The 16952-nt window shown below is 42.1% G+C and overlaps 1 protein-coding gene across 2 annotated transcripts in view; it reads right to left on the bottom strand.

Moving 5' to 3' along the window:
- PCCB (propionyl-CoA carboxylase subunit beta) overlaps nucleotides 1-16952 on the bottom strand; it is a 110080-nt gene that overhangs the window by 34733 nt on the left and 58395 nt on the right. For both annotated transcript variants that reach the window (XM_075546880.1, XM_075546881.1), the window contains exon 8: nucleotides 1345-1465. In XM_075546880.1, coding sequence (XP_075402995.1) covers nucleotides 1345-1465 — 121 coding nt within the window. The remainder of the gene's footprint in view (nucleotides 1-1344; nucleotides 1466-16952) is intronic.

A 16952-nucleotide genomic window follows, 5' to 3' on the forward strand; every position in this document is an offset into this window, starting at 1 on the left:
ATAAGATACGAAAATAATAATAATAATTTATAATTTATCAAAGGATCGTGAGGGAGGGTGGGGAAAAAGAGGGGCTGATACTAAGGTTTAATAAAAAGTGGATGTCTAGAAAAAATGATGGCAACATATGTACAAATATGCTTAATAAAATTGATGTATGGATTGTTATAAGAGCCCCCAATAAAATGATTTTTAATAATAAAAAAGTGGCAGTGTTCAAAGTGCCAGCCTTTCAGTTAGCAGATGAATGCTTCACCACTGCATCAGCAGGGATCCTTGTACTGTCCAGAGCCCAACCTAAAAATATAGTCACGCAATACTTTTCATTTGCAGGGCTGCCCAGACTCACCTGGAGAAGACAAACGGACAACTGGGCGGCGGCAGGTCAGCAGAGACCTCTAGGCCCAGGAGTCACAGCAGAGTCAATGGCTTAGCCCTTCAAGATCCCCAAGAACAGTGAAACCTGTGAGAGTTGAAATGTGAGTGGCTGCCTCATTTTGGGGGCTCTCACAAATTTTTCTACCTCTGACTAGGTGAATTCTTACACTTTTCTTATCACTTTCCTATCATTCATTTTAGTGAAAAAATATTTAAAATAGTCCTTCAGCAATGACTCTCTACTTACACAGGTTCCGGCATTCACAAGCTTTACTGCAGAGGCTCAGAGTAGGAAGACGTGCCCTGCTGACCCCTGACCCCTGACATGCCCCACCCCCTTACAACTACACACAATGCCCCTGGCTGTGTTCCCTACATGGGAGGATTCCTGGTCAAAATAAGGACCAATGCACAGAGGGTATGGTCCGAAATGGCTTTTTCCCAGTGGACACATTTCTTATCCCTTCCGTCAAAGAAAATCCTATCCAAGGGAGCCCTGCCTGACTCTGTGGTACTTCCTTTACCCAGCCCCTCGCCAGACAGAGGTGCCAACAAGACTGAACGAAGGCCAGCACCACCCCTTCTCCACGGCTGCTCCAGCCTCTGGCTCCACACAGGTGGACATAAACACCTTTCCTAAAGGGCACTCGGTCTGCTTCATGTTACATTTCTATCAAGGCACAAAAGCGTGGATTCCTTATTCTCGTGACTCCTGTTTCTCTCAGAAATCTTTTGTACCAGGAAGAAGGCAGGAGACAATAGGAAATCCCCAAGATATGTATCAGATATTACAGAGAGAAAAAATGAATAAAATCATCTATTTTTGATCCTGCACTCAGATGTCCACAAACATCCACACCTGGGAGGCACACTGACGGGGCAAGCCTGGAGGTCCCAGCGGGCAGAAGAGCTGGCAAGAACAAGATGTGCGGTAGAGGAGGGCAGGTGCTCTGGTCTGACACTCACCTGGGGTCCTGGCACTCGCGGACGGGAGCTGGGTCCTGATTGCTGAGGGGCAGGTAGTTGAAGAACTCCCGGAGGTTGCACAAGGCATCAATATCATTGTCGAAAGCTTTGTGGGCCACGCCTGGGAGAGCAGAGATGTTACAATGAGCCGGGGCACCAGTCAGGCCACACATGCCGCTTCCTAGGCGTGCCTGCCGTGAACCGTTCTAACAGGTGTCCTCCCTGCTCCTTTGTCCTGAGTCTCCACACACCACTTGCCGTCAGGCTGAGCCTGCAGTCATGCCCTGAACCCTTCTCTCTTCATGAGTCATTCACGCGGCAACTTTCTCTAACGGCAATAAAAGGAATGAAGTGTCAATGTATGCTACGAATCAACTGAAAATATGCCAAATGAAAGAAGCCACAAGCAAAATGTCACACGTATAGAGGCCATCTACATAAAGTATTCAGGCAGAGTAGGCAAACCTATAGATATAACGTAGATGACTGGATCTTTACGCTAGGGGAGACGAGGGACCTAGGGGGTGAAGGTTAAAGAGTATGAGGTTTCTCTTTATGGTGATAAAAAAAACTGAATTTTACTGTAGTGGTTACTGTATAATTCTGAATATGCTGAAATCCACTGAATTATATATACTTTATATGAGATTATCATATGGTATGTATATTTATCTCAGTAAAGCTGCTACCAAAGGAAGGGGCAAAAAAAGGAGAAATATTATAGAGCATCTTTTCCTGTGAATCTTGTTCAGGAGATGCACCGTCATGCCAGACAGCCCATCAAAGAGCCTCAGGCCCAGAATGCCAACTCCCTATCTTTAAAACGTCTAAAATTGTAACACAGAAGAAAGTTTAATGTCATGGGCAGATGTTCATTTCTGGAAGCTGGCAAGACAAACAGGTCACACATGAGTATGAATGTGCCTGTGTTCAAGTATGCATCTGTGTCACCATACCCATCAGCATGAAGTGGTGATTACAAGTGGATGAGAGAATTCCAGGAGATTTTTATTCCCGTACAGCCCAAATTTTCTACCACAAACATTTTTAAATCAGCAAAAACAAACACCATACTTCATCAAGTCTAAGGTGCCAGGAATCGATACTATCTTTCAAGCAGTAAAACTGCAGTTAATATCCCCAAGCCAAAGGAGTGAAGACAGATGGTTGCATCAAGGATAACGAGGGCTGACTCTAGGCGTGTGTCGCAAACAGAACAAACGGTGAATGAGAGGACTGGGCACGCTCACGACAACCTGAGATGGGAGTGGAATCTAGTGCTCTGAATCTTTTCAAGATATTTCATCAGATTTAAGACTTTGGTGATAGAAATATCTCATTTTACGCACACTAAGAAAGAAACAGGGTTCTAGTTGTGTAGTGGGTTACTAGTTAGGTTGTTCACTGCAAGGTCGGCAGTTTGAAACCACCAGCTGATCCTCAGGAGAAAGATGGGGCTTTCTACTCCTGTAAAGGGTTATTCTGGGCAACAGGGGCAGTCCCACCCACCCTGTCACTGTGAGTCACTGTGAGTCAGAAGTGGCTCAGTGGCAGTAAGCGAAGAAGGAGACAGAAGCCCCTGGGTGCAACCAACGTCTAAGCATTAGCGCACAATTCAAAACAACCACACGTGCCTTGGCAACAGATCTGGCTTTCCAAGGGTTGCAGCTATGGGAACCTGTAGAGCAGATATGGGGTCAATGTGAGATGGAATCTACTGAACAGAAAGTAACAACAAGAAAGCAATTGGGACAAACATGAGCCGATGCTTTAACCACAGACCAGCATGGTATATAAGGCACTCACACGAGCCTCCTATTACTTTAAATCTTTCACTGACACAATTTCTCCCATAAGTAGTCACAGAGTTTAGTACATAGTAAGCAATTCGTTTGCAACAGGGCTAAAAATATAACCCAACTTCATTTACTTATGACTTATTTTCTTTTTAGAAAATACGGGATTACAATAATTACTTCAATAGAAAATGTATCTTCCCTAAGATCAGATTCATGCCATCCTCCAATTTCCATGTCTTTCTGTACAAAGAAAATTTCACTGCGACAACAAAGCACAGAATGTTTGTGCACCTGCTCCTCACTTACTAACTATCTCGTTATGTGACATTTCACACGACAAGGACAAAACTCCAAGACAATACGCTGGCAGGTAATGCATAAGAGTAACGCCAGCAAGGAGGATCAAGGTCACCTTGACTGGACCAGGATTCCCAGTGGGTTAGCAGTTATGTAATGATGCAATCATCCTTTTTTTTTTTACATCTTAATGTGTCACCCTCCATTTTTTCCTAATGCCAATATTTTACATTAATGACTTGGTCTTTGGAATCTAACTACATTTTGCTTGCTTGATTGTTTTTTAAACTATTATGACTTTATCCAGATATGATGCCATTCAATAGTTTATTCACCTCAAAATGCATTGTGCAATTTCTAACACAATCAGTTTCAAATCATTTTCTCCATTCTTACACTCCTTGATATTAGCTCCCCATTACCACCCTCCCCCCGTCACTTCCCCTGCCATATCCCCCAAGCCCTTAATCTAGTTATTATCTCTATAGATTCACTATCACCCTCCCTCGGTTTCATATAATAAAAACCAAAAAAATGGATAGTAGAGAGTCTACAAGGGTACCAACAATAACAAAACATAAAATATAACAGTTTGGAAAAGAAAATATTAAAAGCCAGATCAAGCTCAAAGGATGTCCAAAGGGAGATCAAATAATAAGGTTTTAACCATTCAAGTCAGAGGTGGGTTTTTTGTTTCATTTTAATCTACTATAGTTGTCTTTATAATACTCTGTCTAATAACCAGACTATTCGATCTCTCAATTATGGTCAGAGGGAAATCACCAGAGGCCTAATTCCATATGTAGATCCTACATATGTATCTAGGACTTTCACTGTTATCCAGAGCATTCTGAAAACCAGAATTTCACAATTTAAACTCTCATACCATTCCATCCTTCAAATTTTGATTATACAATTTACATTCCTTGGATCATGCATGTCAGTATGCTTCTTCCATGTTGGGTTAGTTTACTTCTGACTTAAGTGACTGCTTAAAAACAAGCCTTTAAGAGCCCAGACACTCTGTCTTCTGATAGCCAGGTACCAGTTAGTTTTTCATAACACTGGGCGGTAGCACCCACATCTTCCATGTTTTCTTCATGAGGGTGAGTTCAAGGAGAGTCATTGTCTTATGAACTAATTGTTCTTATACTGGAGCTTGGATTAAGTTGCGAGCCCAAAATCCATTCCTCTATGTTTTTCAATATGCCTCTGGCTCACCTCAGAGATATCTTTCTTATTTTATGTTAGAGAACTTAATTGGGGTCTTAAAAGCTTGAAGATAAACAAGCAGCCATCTAGCTGAGAAGCAAGAAAGCCCACATGGAAAAGGCACACCAACCTGTGTGATCATGAGATGTTGATGGGATCAGGTATCAGGGATCAAAGAACAAAAAATCACATCATTGTGAATGAGTGGGAGTGCAGAGTGCAAACCCAAAGCCCATCTGTAGGCAACTGGACATCCCCTTATAGAAGGGTCGTGGGAAGGAGACGAGCCAATCAGGGTGCAATATAGCACCAAGGAAACATACACCTTTCTTCCAGTTCTTAAATGCTTCCCCTCCCCACCATCATGATCCCAATTCTACCTTACAAATCCTGATAACGCAGAGGATGTACACTGGTACAGATAGGAACTGATAACACAGGGAAACCAGGACAGATGATCCCTTCAGGACCAGTGGTGAGAGTGGCGATACCAGGAGTGTAGGGAGAATGTGGGGTAGAAAGGAGGAACCAATTACAACGATCTACATATAACCCCCTCCCTGGGGAATGGACAAAAGAAAAGTGTGTGAAGGGAGACATCGGACAGTGTAAGACATGACAAAATAAGAAAAATTTATAAATTATCAAGGGTTCATGAGGGAAGGGGGACAGGGAGGAAGGGGGAAAAATGAGGAGCTGATACCAAGGGCTCAAGTAGAAAGCAAATGTTTTGAGAATGATGATGGCAACAAATGTACAAATGTGCTTGACAAAATGGATGGATGTATGGATTGTGATAAGAGTTGTACAAGCCCCCAATAAAATGATTAAAAAAAAAAAAGAAACCCCCTCACGGAGGGGTCTAGGGGAGGAGATGAGTCAGTCAGTGTGCGATGTAGCACCGATGAAGAATACAGCTTTCCCCCAGATCCTGGATGCTTCCTCCCCCCAACTACCATGATCCGAATTCTACCTTGCAAGTCTGGATAGAGCAGAGGTTGTACACTGGTGCATATAGGAGCTAGAGGCACAGGGACTCCAGGGTGGATGATACCTTCAGAATCAGGGGGTGAGGGGCGATACTGGGAGAATAGAGGGTGAGTAGTTTGGAAAGGGGGAACTGATTACAAGGATCTACATGTGACCTCTTCCCTGGGGCACGGACAACAGAGAAGGGGGTGAAGGGAGATGCCAGATAGGGTAATATATGACAAAATAATAATCTATAAATTATCAAGGGCTCATGAGGGAGGAGGGAGTGGGGAGGGAGGGGGAAAAAAAGAGGACCTGATGCAAAGGGCTTAAGTGGAGAGCAAATGCTTTGAGAGTGATGAGGGCAAAGAATGTACAGATGTGCTTTATACAATTGATGTATGTATATGTGTGGATTGTGATAAGAGTTGCATGAGCCCCTAATAAAATGTTTTTTTTTAAAAGAAGAAAGCTTTAGAGTTATGTGGAAAGCTTAAAAGGATAATCTACAGATGATTGAATTTCAAGAACAGAATCCTCTCCATCCTATAATAAAACCACAGACACAATATTGAAAGATTTGCTGTGAGAAAACATCTTAAATTATGGCAAATTAGAAGAAATATATCCAAGAAACTAAACAAACCCTATACAGGATAAATACCAAAAGAAAACCAAAACATATCATTATCAACTTTTCTAAATCCAGAGAACAGCTCAAGAAAACACTGAAATACTACCTACAAAAGAATATTAATAAAACTAAGCTCTTATATCTCAGAAGAAACCATGCAGGCAAAAAAGGCAACAGGATGACATATGAGAATCATATGCCCAGCAAAACTGTCCTTAAATACACTGGAGAAATTAGGACATTTCCATAAACAGAAATTAAGGGACTTTGCAAACCAGACCAACCTTATTAAAACCTTATTAAAAAATATGAAAATGAGTCCTTTAACAACACCAGAGAACAACCAGAGATTAAGATGTATGACAGCATCCAATAAATAAATCTCAAAAATAAAACAATGCTACAAGACTGAAAATAGGGAAGAACAGACAACAATATGTAAATGGCAATAAAAACTTTATGACAAAAAATGGTATAGTTATGGAACTACAATATGGAGAGGAAATCAAGGTGATATCAATAAATAAAAGATTTTTTTTAACTTAAGAAGACAAAAGTAAATTTAAGGGTAACTACAAAGAATATTTTAAAACCTACTCATCAAAATAAAAAGAGAAGTCATAGAAGCTCAGTAAACAAATTAACAACAAAGAAAATGAAAAGGCAATCCATAATCAGTAACCAGAACCAAAACTAAAGTGGGAAAGAGAAACCACAAACAACCAACGCACGCAAATGGCAGCAGTAAATTCATTCCAATCATCAATAAACGGAATTATTTACATTTGCCGGTCAAGATACAAAGATTGCTGAAGGGTTTTAAAAGAGGAGCCATCAATGTGTTCCTTACAAGAAGCAAACCTTAGACAAAAAGACATGAATAGGTGAAAAGGCAAATTATATCAGATAAATGATGTAAACAGTAGCAGATGGCGTTGGAGTGGCAATGTAAGCCTTTAATAGGCAAAGCCTATCAGAAAAGAAAGGGCATTATATATAACAGTTGAAGAGCCAATCAAACAACAATAGCCAATAACCATAGAAAATGTTTAGGCCCTACACAACAGGGCCTCAAAATACACAAAACATCCATCTACACGGAAAAGAGAAACAGACGGTTCTACAACAACAGCAGGAGTCTTTTTACACATCATGATCGATGGACTAGAATAACTAGAAAGAAAATCAACAAAGATACAACAAATTTAAACACTGTCAGCCAACAGACCTTAGAGACATACACAGAACACTTTTCCCAATAACAATACAATACTCTTATTTTCCAACGCAAAAGTATCATTCTTCAGAATAGCCCACTTTTTAGGTCTCAAAGTCAACCTCAATAATTCAAATGCGACTCACTCTCTCACTCTCTCACACTCACTCTCTCACTCTCACTCTCACACTCTCTCACTCTCTCACACTCACTCTCTCACTCACTCACTCTCACTAATTCACTCACTCACTCTTTCACACTCTCACTCTCACTAATTCAATCACTCACTCAACTCACTCTCTCACTCTCTCACACTCACTCACTCACTCACTCTCACTCACTCACTCTCACTCCCTCACTCACTCACTCTCACACTCTCTCTCTCTCTCTCTCTCACACACTCACTCTCTAAATAAAAAACATAAAATAAATAATTCAAATGCATCTTCTCTGGTTACGACTCTATAAAATTAGAAAGAACCACCAGTCAAAGGATTTAATATGTGAAATTAATAACTTTTTACTTAAAAACCAATGAGCTATAGAATTAAAAACCGAATAAAAATACCCAGAATCAAATAAGGATAAGAACACTACTGAGATAGTTAAAGTTTATTGAGGGGTTAATTGAAGGGCGGAGGGATGAATGGCTGGGAGCCTCGCCTTTCAAGTTCTCGGGTCTCTTGCTTTGTGATGGTCGGATCAGGGTGCAGCTGCCTTAGCCAGTTCCCTGCTTCGGCTGGCAAGGCTCACTTCCTGCAAGACATCCCTGAAAAGAAGCCACATGGACCTACCCCGATGCAGCACTGGGTGTTGGGGCAGCCATGTGGAGACCCCTGCCAGCGCTGAGATGCTTACACTAATTTGGCTTTCCTCCTGCAAGTCGGCGTGTGTTTGTGAGACGGAGGAGGACTTTGTGGATTGGTGTTGGACATATGGACTAATATTGGACTTGTGGGCTTGGGCAGCACTAGGTTGGGATGTTTTCTTGATGTACACTTACCCTTTATATAAAACTCTCTCTTATACATATGAGTTTCTGTGGATTTGTTTCTATAATGTACCCAGACTAACACAACTATATACCCAAACCTTTGAGCACAACAAAAAATAGAGTCAAAAGTAAATTTATTGCACTAAACACACTCAACCAAAAAATAAAGGCCCAAACTAGGGACCAGACCCCATCCCAGAGTGCCAAGTCTTGATGGCAAGATACCACTTGGAGCAGTGAACAAACAGAGAGGATGATGGGGCTGGGTCCAAGCTGAGCTATGTTGACCCCCACCCAGAAAAGAATGTAATACAGAGGACAGCACTGAAGATATAGCCTGGGGAGAGTGGTGAGTCTGTCCAGACCACATGGGTGCAAACTAAGAAGGAAATAGAGGATGGACCTCATCATGGCCCACCAAGCCCCGGGACAACATCTCTGTTTGGAGCAGCCAATGCACAAAGACATATTGTTCCCTCACTGACCCATAGCACTAAGGAGGACAGCACTGGAGACACTAAGGAAAGTGTGCCTGGTCTGCCCATGCACAGTGGGGTGAAACCTGAAGGGAGTGCAACAGGGCAGCAAGGGGAGCAAAGTAACCAAGTTCCCAAGGAATCCTGAAGACAGACTTCTGACTCAGGGGAGAGGGCTTGGCAGCTCATCAGACCTGACTGGAAAACACTCATAAGGATCAGCAGACAGACCTAAAACTAGCTATCATTTTTGTTTTTCTTTCACCCTGTGTCTACCTATATAAGATAGGCAGGATAAACAAACCTGAGGAGAAAACAAAGGGATCCGTGGTCCCAGGGGGACAGGGAGAGGACAGGGCAGGGAGGGTGAGTGGGGAGCCAATAAACTCAGGGATGACGGAACAACAAGAGATCTATAAATGATGGCGAAGGGGCCTGGTAAGGTTTGATCAAGTGATGTATTCAAGAGGAAACACTGAGAGCCAAATGGAGGGTGAGGATGAAAGTGGGACAAGAGGACGGTGAAAGTAAACAGAGGAAAGAAGTAGGAAGCAAAAGCTATTTATAGAGGTATAGCTACAGACATGTAAATATGTAAATATATCAATTTATAATGAAAGGGATAGAGCCAATATACATATATTCATATATTCAGTATTAAGATAGCAGACAGACTTTGGACCTCTACTCAGTGCCTCCCTAAACACAAGAACACTTAGTTTTAATAACCTGGCACTTTGATACTCACCTTTCCCACACAATCACTGAAGACAAAATGGGTGTATAAACAAATGTGGTGAAGAAAGTGGATGGTGTCGGCTATCAAAACTTATAGCTTCTGGGGGCTTAAAGGCTTGAAGTTAAACAAGCAGTCATCTAGCAGGGAAGCAAATAAGCCCACATGGAAGAAGCACACCAGCCTGTGTGATCATGAGGTGCCGAAAGGATCAGATATCAAAAGATCCAAAACAAACAATTATATCGATGTGAATGAGGGAAGTTGGAGTGAGACCCAAAGCCCATCTGTAGACAACTGGACATTCCCCCACAGAGGGGTTACAAGGAAGGGACAGTTCAACCAGGGTGCAGTACAGCAATGACAAAACACACATATCATTCCTCTAGTTCCTGAATCCTTCCTCCCACACACTACCAAGACCCAATTCTACCTTACCAATCCAGATCAACAATAGAACACACAGTGGTACAGATAAGAGCTCTCAACACATGGAATTCAGGACCAATAAAACCCCCAGGAACAGTAGTAGGGGTAATGGTATCGTAAGGGTAGGGGGCTGGTAGGGTGTGGGAGGGAGAGAAAGGGGAAACCCATCACAAGGCTGGATATATAGCCCATCCCCCGGGAGACGAGTAACAGTGTAAGACACGAAATAACCACAATAATATATAACTGATCAAGGATTCACAAGGGTGGGTTGGAGGGAGGGGAAAAATGAGGAGCTGATACCAAGGGTTCAAGTAGACAGAAAATGTTTTGGAAATGATGATGGCAACATATGTACAAGTGTACTTAATACAACTGAATAATGGATTGTAATAAAATTTGTAAGAGCGCTCAACAAACCAATCATTAAAAAACCCAAGAAGGGCCCAAATCAATACCTTGACTCTTTAACTTGAACAAACAGAAAAAAAGTTTGCCACACAGAGAGACCATAAATCCAGGCTGTGGGATGACACTGAGCAACCACATAACTATGCTCTCGTTGTTTAATATGCCCTCCCCTGACTATTCTGGTTCATACTTTGTTTTGCCTCATTACTCACGTTAGATTTACGTATGTCCATTTGTATATTTAAGATTGTTCAGTACATGAAAGTTAGGACAGATAACCAGTCAGAAACAGTAACAGGAGTAATGGTTCCCTGGCGGTATGGGAAGCTGATAGCACTCATGACTGTATAACCCCACTCAATGGGACTAAACAATAAAATTGCACGTGAATGGATATATTGGATTGTGCAAGATAGGGAAAAATTACAGGAAAAAATGGAATAAGGGTTGGGAGGATGGTAGGGAGGGAGGGAATAGGGCTAACTGATATCAAGGAGTTCAAGAAGAAAAGAAATTTTTTGCAACTGATTGTGGTAGCAATTGTACAACACTGAATTATGGAGTGTTCCCAATAAGAGGTCCCCCAAAAATGATTTTTTAAATTTTATAGTCAGTAAAGGAAAAAGTAAAGATGAGGGCAGAAACAAATAGAACACAAAACAAAAAGAATCAATAAAACTAGAAGCTAGTTCTTTCAAAGTATGAATAAAATCAGCAAACGTCTGGTCAAATTAACAAAGAATGAGAAAATGCAAATTAGCAAAAGGAGAAAGGAGGAGGGTGACATTACAACAGAGAAATAAAAAAGATTATACAGATTATGAAAAAATGTTATACCAACAAATTTGATAACGTAGGTGACAAATTTCCAGAAACAATCTACTAAACTAGCACAAACGGAGGTAAAAATTTGAATAGACCCAAAACAAAAGAAGAAAGTAAAGGTCAGTATAACAAGTAAAAGGCCCTGTCCTTGATCACTTCACAGGGAAATTCTATTAAACAATCACACAAGAATGAAAGGAATGCTCCCAAATTCATTTCTGAAGTTATGAATGAACATAAACTATAAACCAATATCCCTTACAAATAAAGATGCAAACATTGTCAACCAAATTTTAGCCAGTACATTTCAACAATGTAAATCTCTAAATTTATTAAGAATATCAATACCTCAACAGTCAAAAAGCAAATAATCCAAATTTTAAAAATTGAAAAAAGACATGAACAGGCAGAAAAAGACAAGTATAATTATAAAGTCACTAAATATAAAGAAATATTCTATGATGGTTACTAATTTTAGAGTCGGGAAGGAGGGACTATCACTAAGTAGATAGTATACAGGTAGGTGTTAATTATAGTGAAGGGTAAGGTAATACACAATATTCAGGAAGAAAGCACAAAATGACCAGGGCAAAGGAAGACACAGAAAAGTACACAAGAATAAAAGACAACTATAACCAGAAAAAAAACAACAATGAGCCTGGTAGCTTTTTTTTTTTTTCTGTAACAAAATTTATTCTTTAAACCAGTTACTCTGAAATTTTCAGGCTGTTATAATGATTTTATATATATATAAAATCCAAAACTTGGTATAGGGCAGAATTCTTTTAGATGATGTAATTTACAACTCCTTTGGGGGAGGAAATGAACATTCCTGGGGGGTGGGATACTAAAGGAGTCTTCTAGTAAACTTTAATGGGTTAAGACTTGCTCTGGGAAACCAGTAGCCATCCAGCTAACATTTACAAATCTTCTGTTTTGTGCTCTCTAGTCCTTCTAACTCTTGAGTAACCTCAATTGACAGAGTTGCCACGCTTCAATTTATATGGGAGAAGCCTGGTGGCTCTGCCAGGTAAGCACTGCACTGGGCTATGTGCTCCAGCCTCCGGAACCTTACATAGGGTTGCTATGAGTCAACAATAAAAGCGGCTTAAAAAAGCTGTGGCAATATGCTTCCTTGAATTTACAGCATTGGAAAACCTGTGGGGCAGTTCTATAGTTTTACAGGGTCAACATGAAATAGTATCAATTGAAGGAACCGGTTTAATCCATGAAGGAGCAGATTGGCAAGTGTTATTTTTCAGCAGCCAATAGAATTACGAATCTGTGCTTAAAGCATTACATCACCAGTCTCACTTTGGTATCTGAGACTGTAACTCATTAAGGAAGTAGAAAGCATTAGTCTTTCTCCAGTGGAGGGCGCTGATGGTATTGAACTACTGACCCAGACGCTTGCAGCTCCGTAATCCACTATGCCATGATGGCTCCTCCCAGACCACAATCTAGTGATTCAAAAGTCCCCTTTCTTTCCGTTGTCTGATTTAATTAGAGACCACTCTGCCACCCGCTCAGCCTCTGTAACATTGCGTATTTCACAACATGCTCATAGATATGTTGTCACGGGATGTAGGAATATACTTCATATATTGCCCATAATTAATTGTCTGTCCTTTCTGAGAAAGCGGGTTCTAACCCCTTTCCTCCTGGTAAAGTATGCACTCATAGCATACTTTTGGGAGTGGTGATATTAGTGTTGCTAACTGGCGGCTAGGGAAGGTACATTTTCTACGATTACGGTCTTGCTTACCCAGAAACAGGAACCCTGCTTACTTGTTACTTGGGCTGCGATCCGCAAAGTTAGCAGCTCAAAACCACCACCCAGCTCTGCGGGACAAAGTGGGGGTTTTCTACTCCTGTGAAGAGTTGAAGTCTCAGAAACTCACAGGGGCAGTTCTACCCTGCCCTATGGCGTCGCTAAGGGTCGGCATCGACTCCACTGCAGGGAGTTTGCTTTTGTTTTAAACCAGAAGCAGCCCTTCATTTTGGAGCGCTCCCTCTGGCTGCGACGCCTAAAGACTGTAATGGATCGAATTACACACTGCCAGGACTACGATCTAGAAATAACCAAGCGTAGTGGAAAATGAAAGGTAACCACAGCTCCGCCTTCGTCTCTTGGAACCCCCAATTTATAAAGATTTCCTATGTTTAAAGGGACCGGCGTGCGGAAACCCTCGTTTGATTTCTGCTGCGTACCTGTGGTTTTTTAACCATTCACCTTATTTCTGCTTCAAATCATGGCCGGAGGGTTCGCGTGAGGCTTCCCCCCAAGACTGTCTTCCCAGAGTTCCCCAGTCCCGGCCACGCTGAGGCGACACACGGCCAGCGTACCGCGGGCTGGGACGCGAGGCCGCACATACCCCACGCTCGGGAACCCCCTTGCGGACGTCTGCGGAAAAGGCGGGGTTAGAAGGGCGGCCCTGAGGGACCGAGGAAAGACCTAGGCTTCACCGTCCCAGCGGCGGAAGACCGAGCCTGGTAGCTTAGTAGGTTACATTTTCGGCTGCTAACTGCAAGGTCAGCAGTTCAAAACCACCAGCTGCCCAGCAGGCGAAGGATGAAGCTTATGGTTGTTTCTGGAACCCACAGGAGTATTCTACCCTGTCCTACACGGGTGCTACTAGTCAGAACCCACTTGATGGCATCAAGTTTTTGGAGACAGTAGATGCTCTTACTTAAAAATCTTGCAAGAACAGTAACAACAAGCCATAATTTGTGAATAGATACTTAGGTAAATATATAGGCGGAATAGATGGAGGAAGTTGCACAGGAATACCCCTACATACATATACAGATATAGCTGTACAAATGTCTACATACAAATTTATAAAAATGGCAATGTATACTCATATAAATGATAGAAACATAGGGGACACATTTATAGAAAGTACTTGGAACTGAACAATTAAGATGTGAAGAGTAAGGAATATTGTCTTGAGGGGTATCTGGAAGGACAGGCAAACATGGTTCCTAGACATAAAGTTCTACATCAGTCTCGTGAGTAGCACCTAAAATTGTAAAAGCTTTGAAAGCCTCCTCTATCCTGAGACCAGGAGCCCTAGAGCAGTGGTTCTCAACCTTCCTAATGCCGTGACCCTTTAATACAGTTCCTCATGCTGTGATGACCCCCAACCATAAAATTATTATCATAACTGTAAGTTTGCTACTGTAATGAATCATAATGTAAATATCTGATATGCAGGATGTATTAGGTGACCCCTGTGAAAAGGTCGTTCGAGCCCCAAAGGGGTCATGACCAACAGGTTGAGAAATGCTGCTCTAGATGGTACCCCAACACTACCACCAACCAACCTAGGAGTACTAAAATAGAAGACCCCAGGTTAGAAGGGGTAAGTAGAACAGAACTCAAATGAAAAATTAATAATAATAACAGGCTTGCTGGTCTCAAAGAAAGTGTGGTACCCAAAACTGTCACTCTAAACAATCTTCTAATTTGAAACTGAATACACTCCCAGAGACCACCCTTTTAGATAGGCCTAACACCAAAGAAGAATACGCTCCTTAGAACAATCAACTAAACGTTTGCCCACAATCAAAGATGAAAAGACAGAAGAGCCAGATAGAGGAAATAGGGAACCCAGGAGGAAAATGGGAGAGGACTGATAAACAACCAGTGTCAGAACAATTTGTGTATAAATTATTGTTTGGAAAACTAATTTGCAATATAAACTTTTAAGTGAAAGCTAAAAGTTTTAAGTGATAGCCAGGCACCATCAGCTTTCTTCACATTTGCTTATGTAACAGCTTTGTCTTCGGCGATCGAGTTGGGACAGTCTGGTGTGCTTCTTTTGTTGTTTCTCAGCTAGATGGCCACTTGTGTATCTTCAGGCCTTTAAGACCCCAGATGCTATATCTTTTGATAGCCAGGCATCATCAGCTTTCTTCACATTTGCTTGTGCACCCATTGTCTTCACCGATTGTGTCAGGAAGGTGAGCATGTCAGACTGCTGAATTGTTAGAATGAAATGTTCTTGTGTTGAGGGAGTACTTGAGGAGGGGCCCACTGTCTATTTCCCTAACACCAAACCTATAAATATATGTACATAGATCTATTTCCCCCTCCTCATATATAAATACATTTATATCTGTATATGCCAGTATTTAGATCTCTGTAACTGCCCTTTGCCTCCTAGTTCTTTCCTTTATTTCTTTGTACTTTCTACTTGTCCTACAATCATGTTCAGTCTTCATTTGGGTTTCAGGAATTCCTCTTGGTTACATTGTCCTTGATCCAGCCCTGCCAGACCTCCTACACCCTCCTTGCCACTTGTTGTTCCCTTGACCCACTTCCTTCCCCCATCTCCCCCTCTCTTACGTCCCCCTGGAACTGTCATCCCATTGTTCTCTCTTCCGGGTTTTTTATCCTGCCTATCCCTTCCAGGTAGACATGCAGTGACAACAAATATGCATCATCACAAGACCGAGTACAGGAAAGCAACAATAGAAAATAAAACAATAACTACAACGACAACAACAAACCCTATAAAAAGTTCAAGGTCTATTTGTTGTCCATTATGAGTGCTTTCCAATTGAGTCTGATGGGGTGCCATGCCCTGGCCCTGGTATTCCCTGGTATTCCCTGGGGACTTGATTGCTATCTATCTATCCCTGGTATTCCCTGGGGACTTGATCTATCCCTGGTATTCCCTGGGGACTTGATTGCTCTGCTCCCGTCACTGCTCTGCTGTATGCCCCAGTGGCTGGCTTCAGCGTAGTGGGCTCAGGGCGGGCACAATTCCCGCGGTGTGTCTCTAGTGGTGTCCCCATGGAGCTATGGGTCAGTGAGGAACACTGTGCCCCGTGGTGGGGCCTGCCCTGTGGTCATCTCTGTGCATTGCTGCTCTGAGCAGAAACATTGTCCTCAGGGCTTGGTGACCCAGGTTGTGCTTCACTCTCCCGTCCCCCACCCATTGGCTTTGAGGATTGAAGATAAGCAGGTGGCCATCTAGCTGAGAAAAAACAAAATCCACATGGAAGAAGCACACCAGCCTATCCCAACACAATCACTGAAGACAAAACGGGTGCATAAGCAAATGTGGTAAAGAAAGCTGATGGTGCCTGGATATCAAAAGATATAGAGTCTAGGATCCTATAGGCTTGAAAATAAACAAGCAGCCATCTAACTGAAAAACAACAAAGCCCACATGGAAGAAGCACACCAGCCTGTGAGATCACGAGGCGTTGAAGGGATCAGGTATCAGACATCAAAGACCCAAAAAAAAATCATAGCGTTGTGAATGAAAAGGAGTGCGGAGTGGGGACCCAGGGCCCATCTGTGGGAATTTTGACATCCCCTTGCAGAAGGGCCACAGGGAGGAGATGAGCCAGTCAGGGTGCAGTGTAACAGTGATGAAACATACAATTTTCCTCTAGTTCTTGAATGCTTCCTCCCCGCCACTATCAAGATCCCAATTCTACCTTACAAATCCGGCTGGACCAGAGGATGTACACTAATACAGATAGAAACCGGAAACACAGGGAATCCAGGACCAGTGGTGAGACTGACAATACTGGGAAGGTGGAGGGAAGGTGAGGGAGAAAGGGGGAATAGATTACAAGGATCTACATATA

Source organism: Tenrec ecaudatus, chromosome 4 (genome assembly GCF_050624435.1).
Source record: "Tenrec ecaudatus isolate mTenEca1 chromosome 4, mTenEca1.hap1, whole genome shotgun sequence".
NCBI classification, from domain to species: Eukaryota; Metazoa; Chordata; class Mammalia; order Afrosoricida; family Tenrecidae; genus Tenrec; species Tenrec ecaudatus.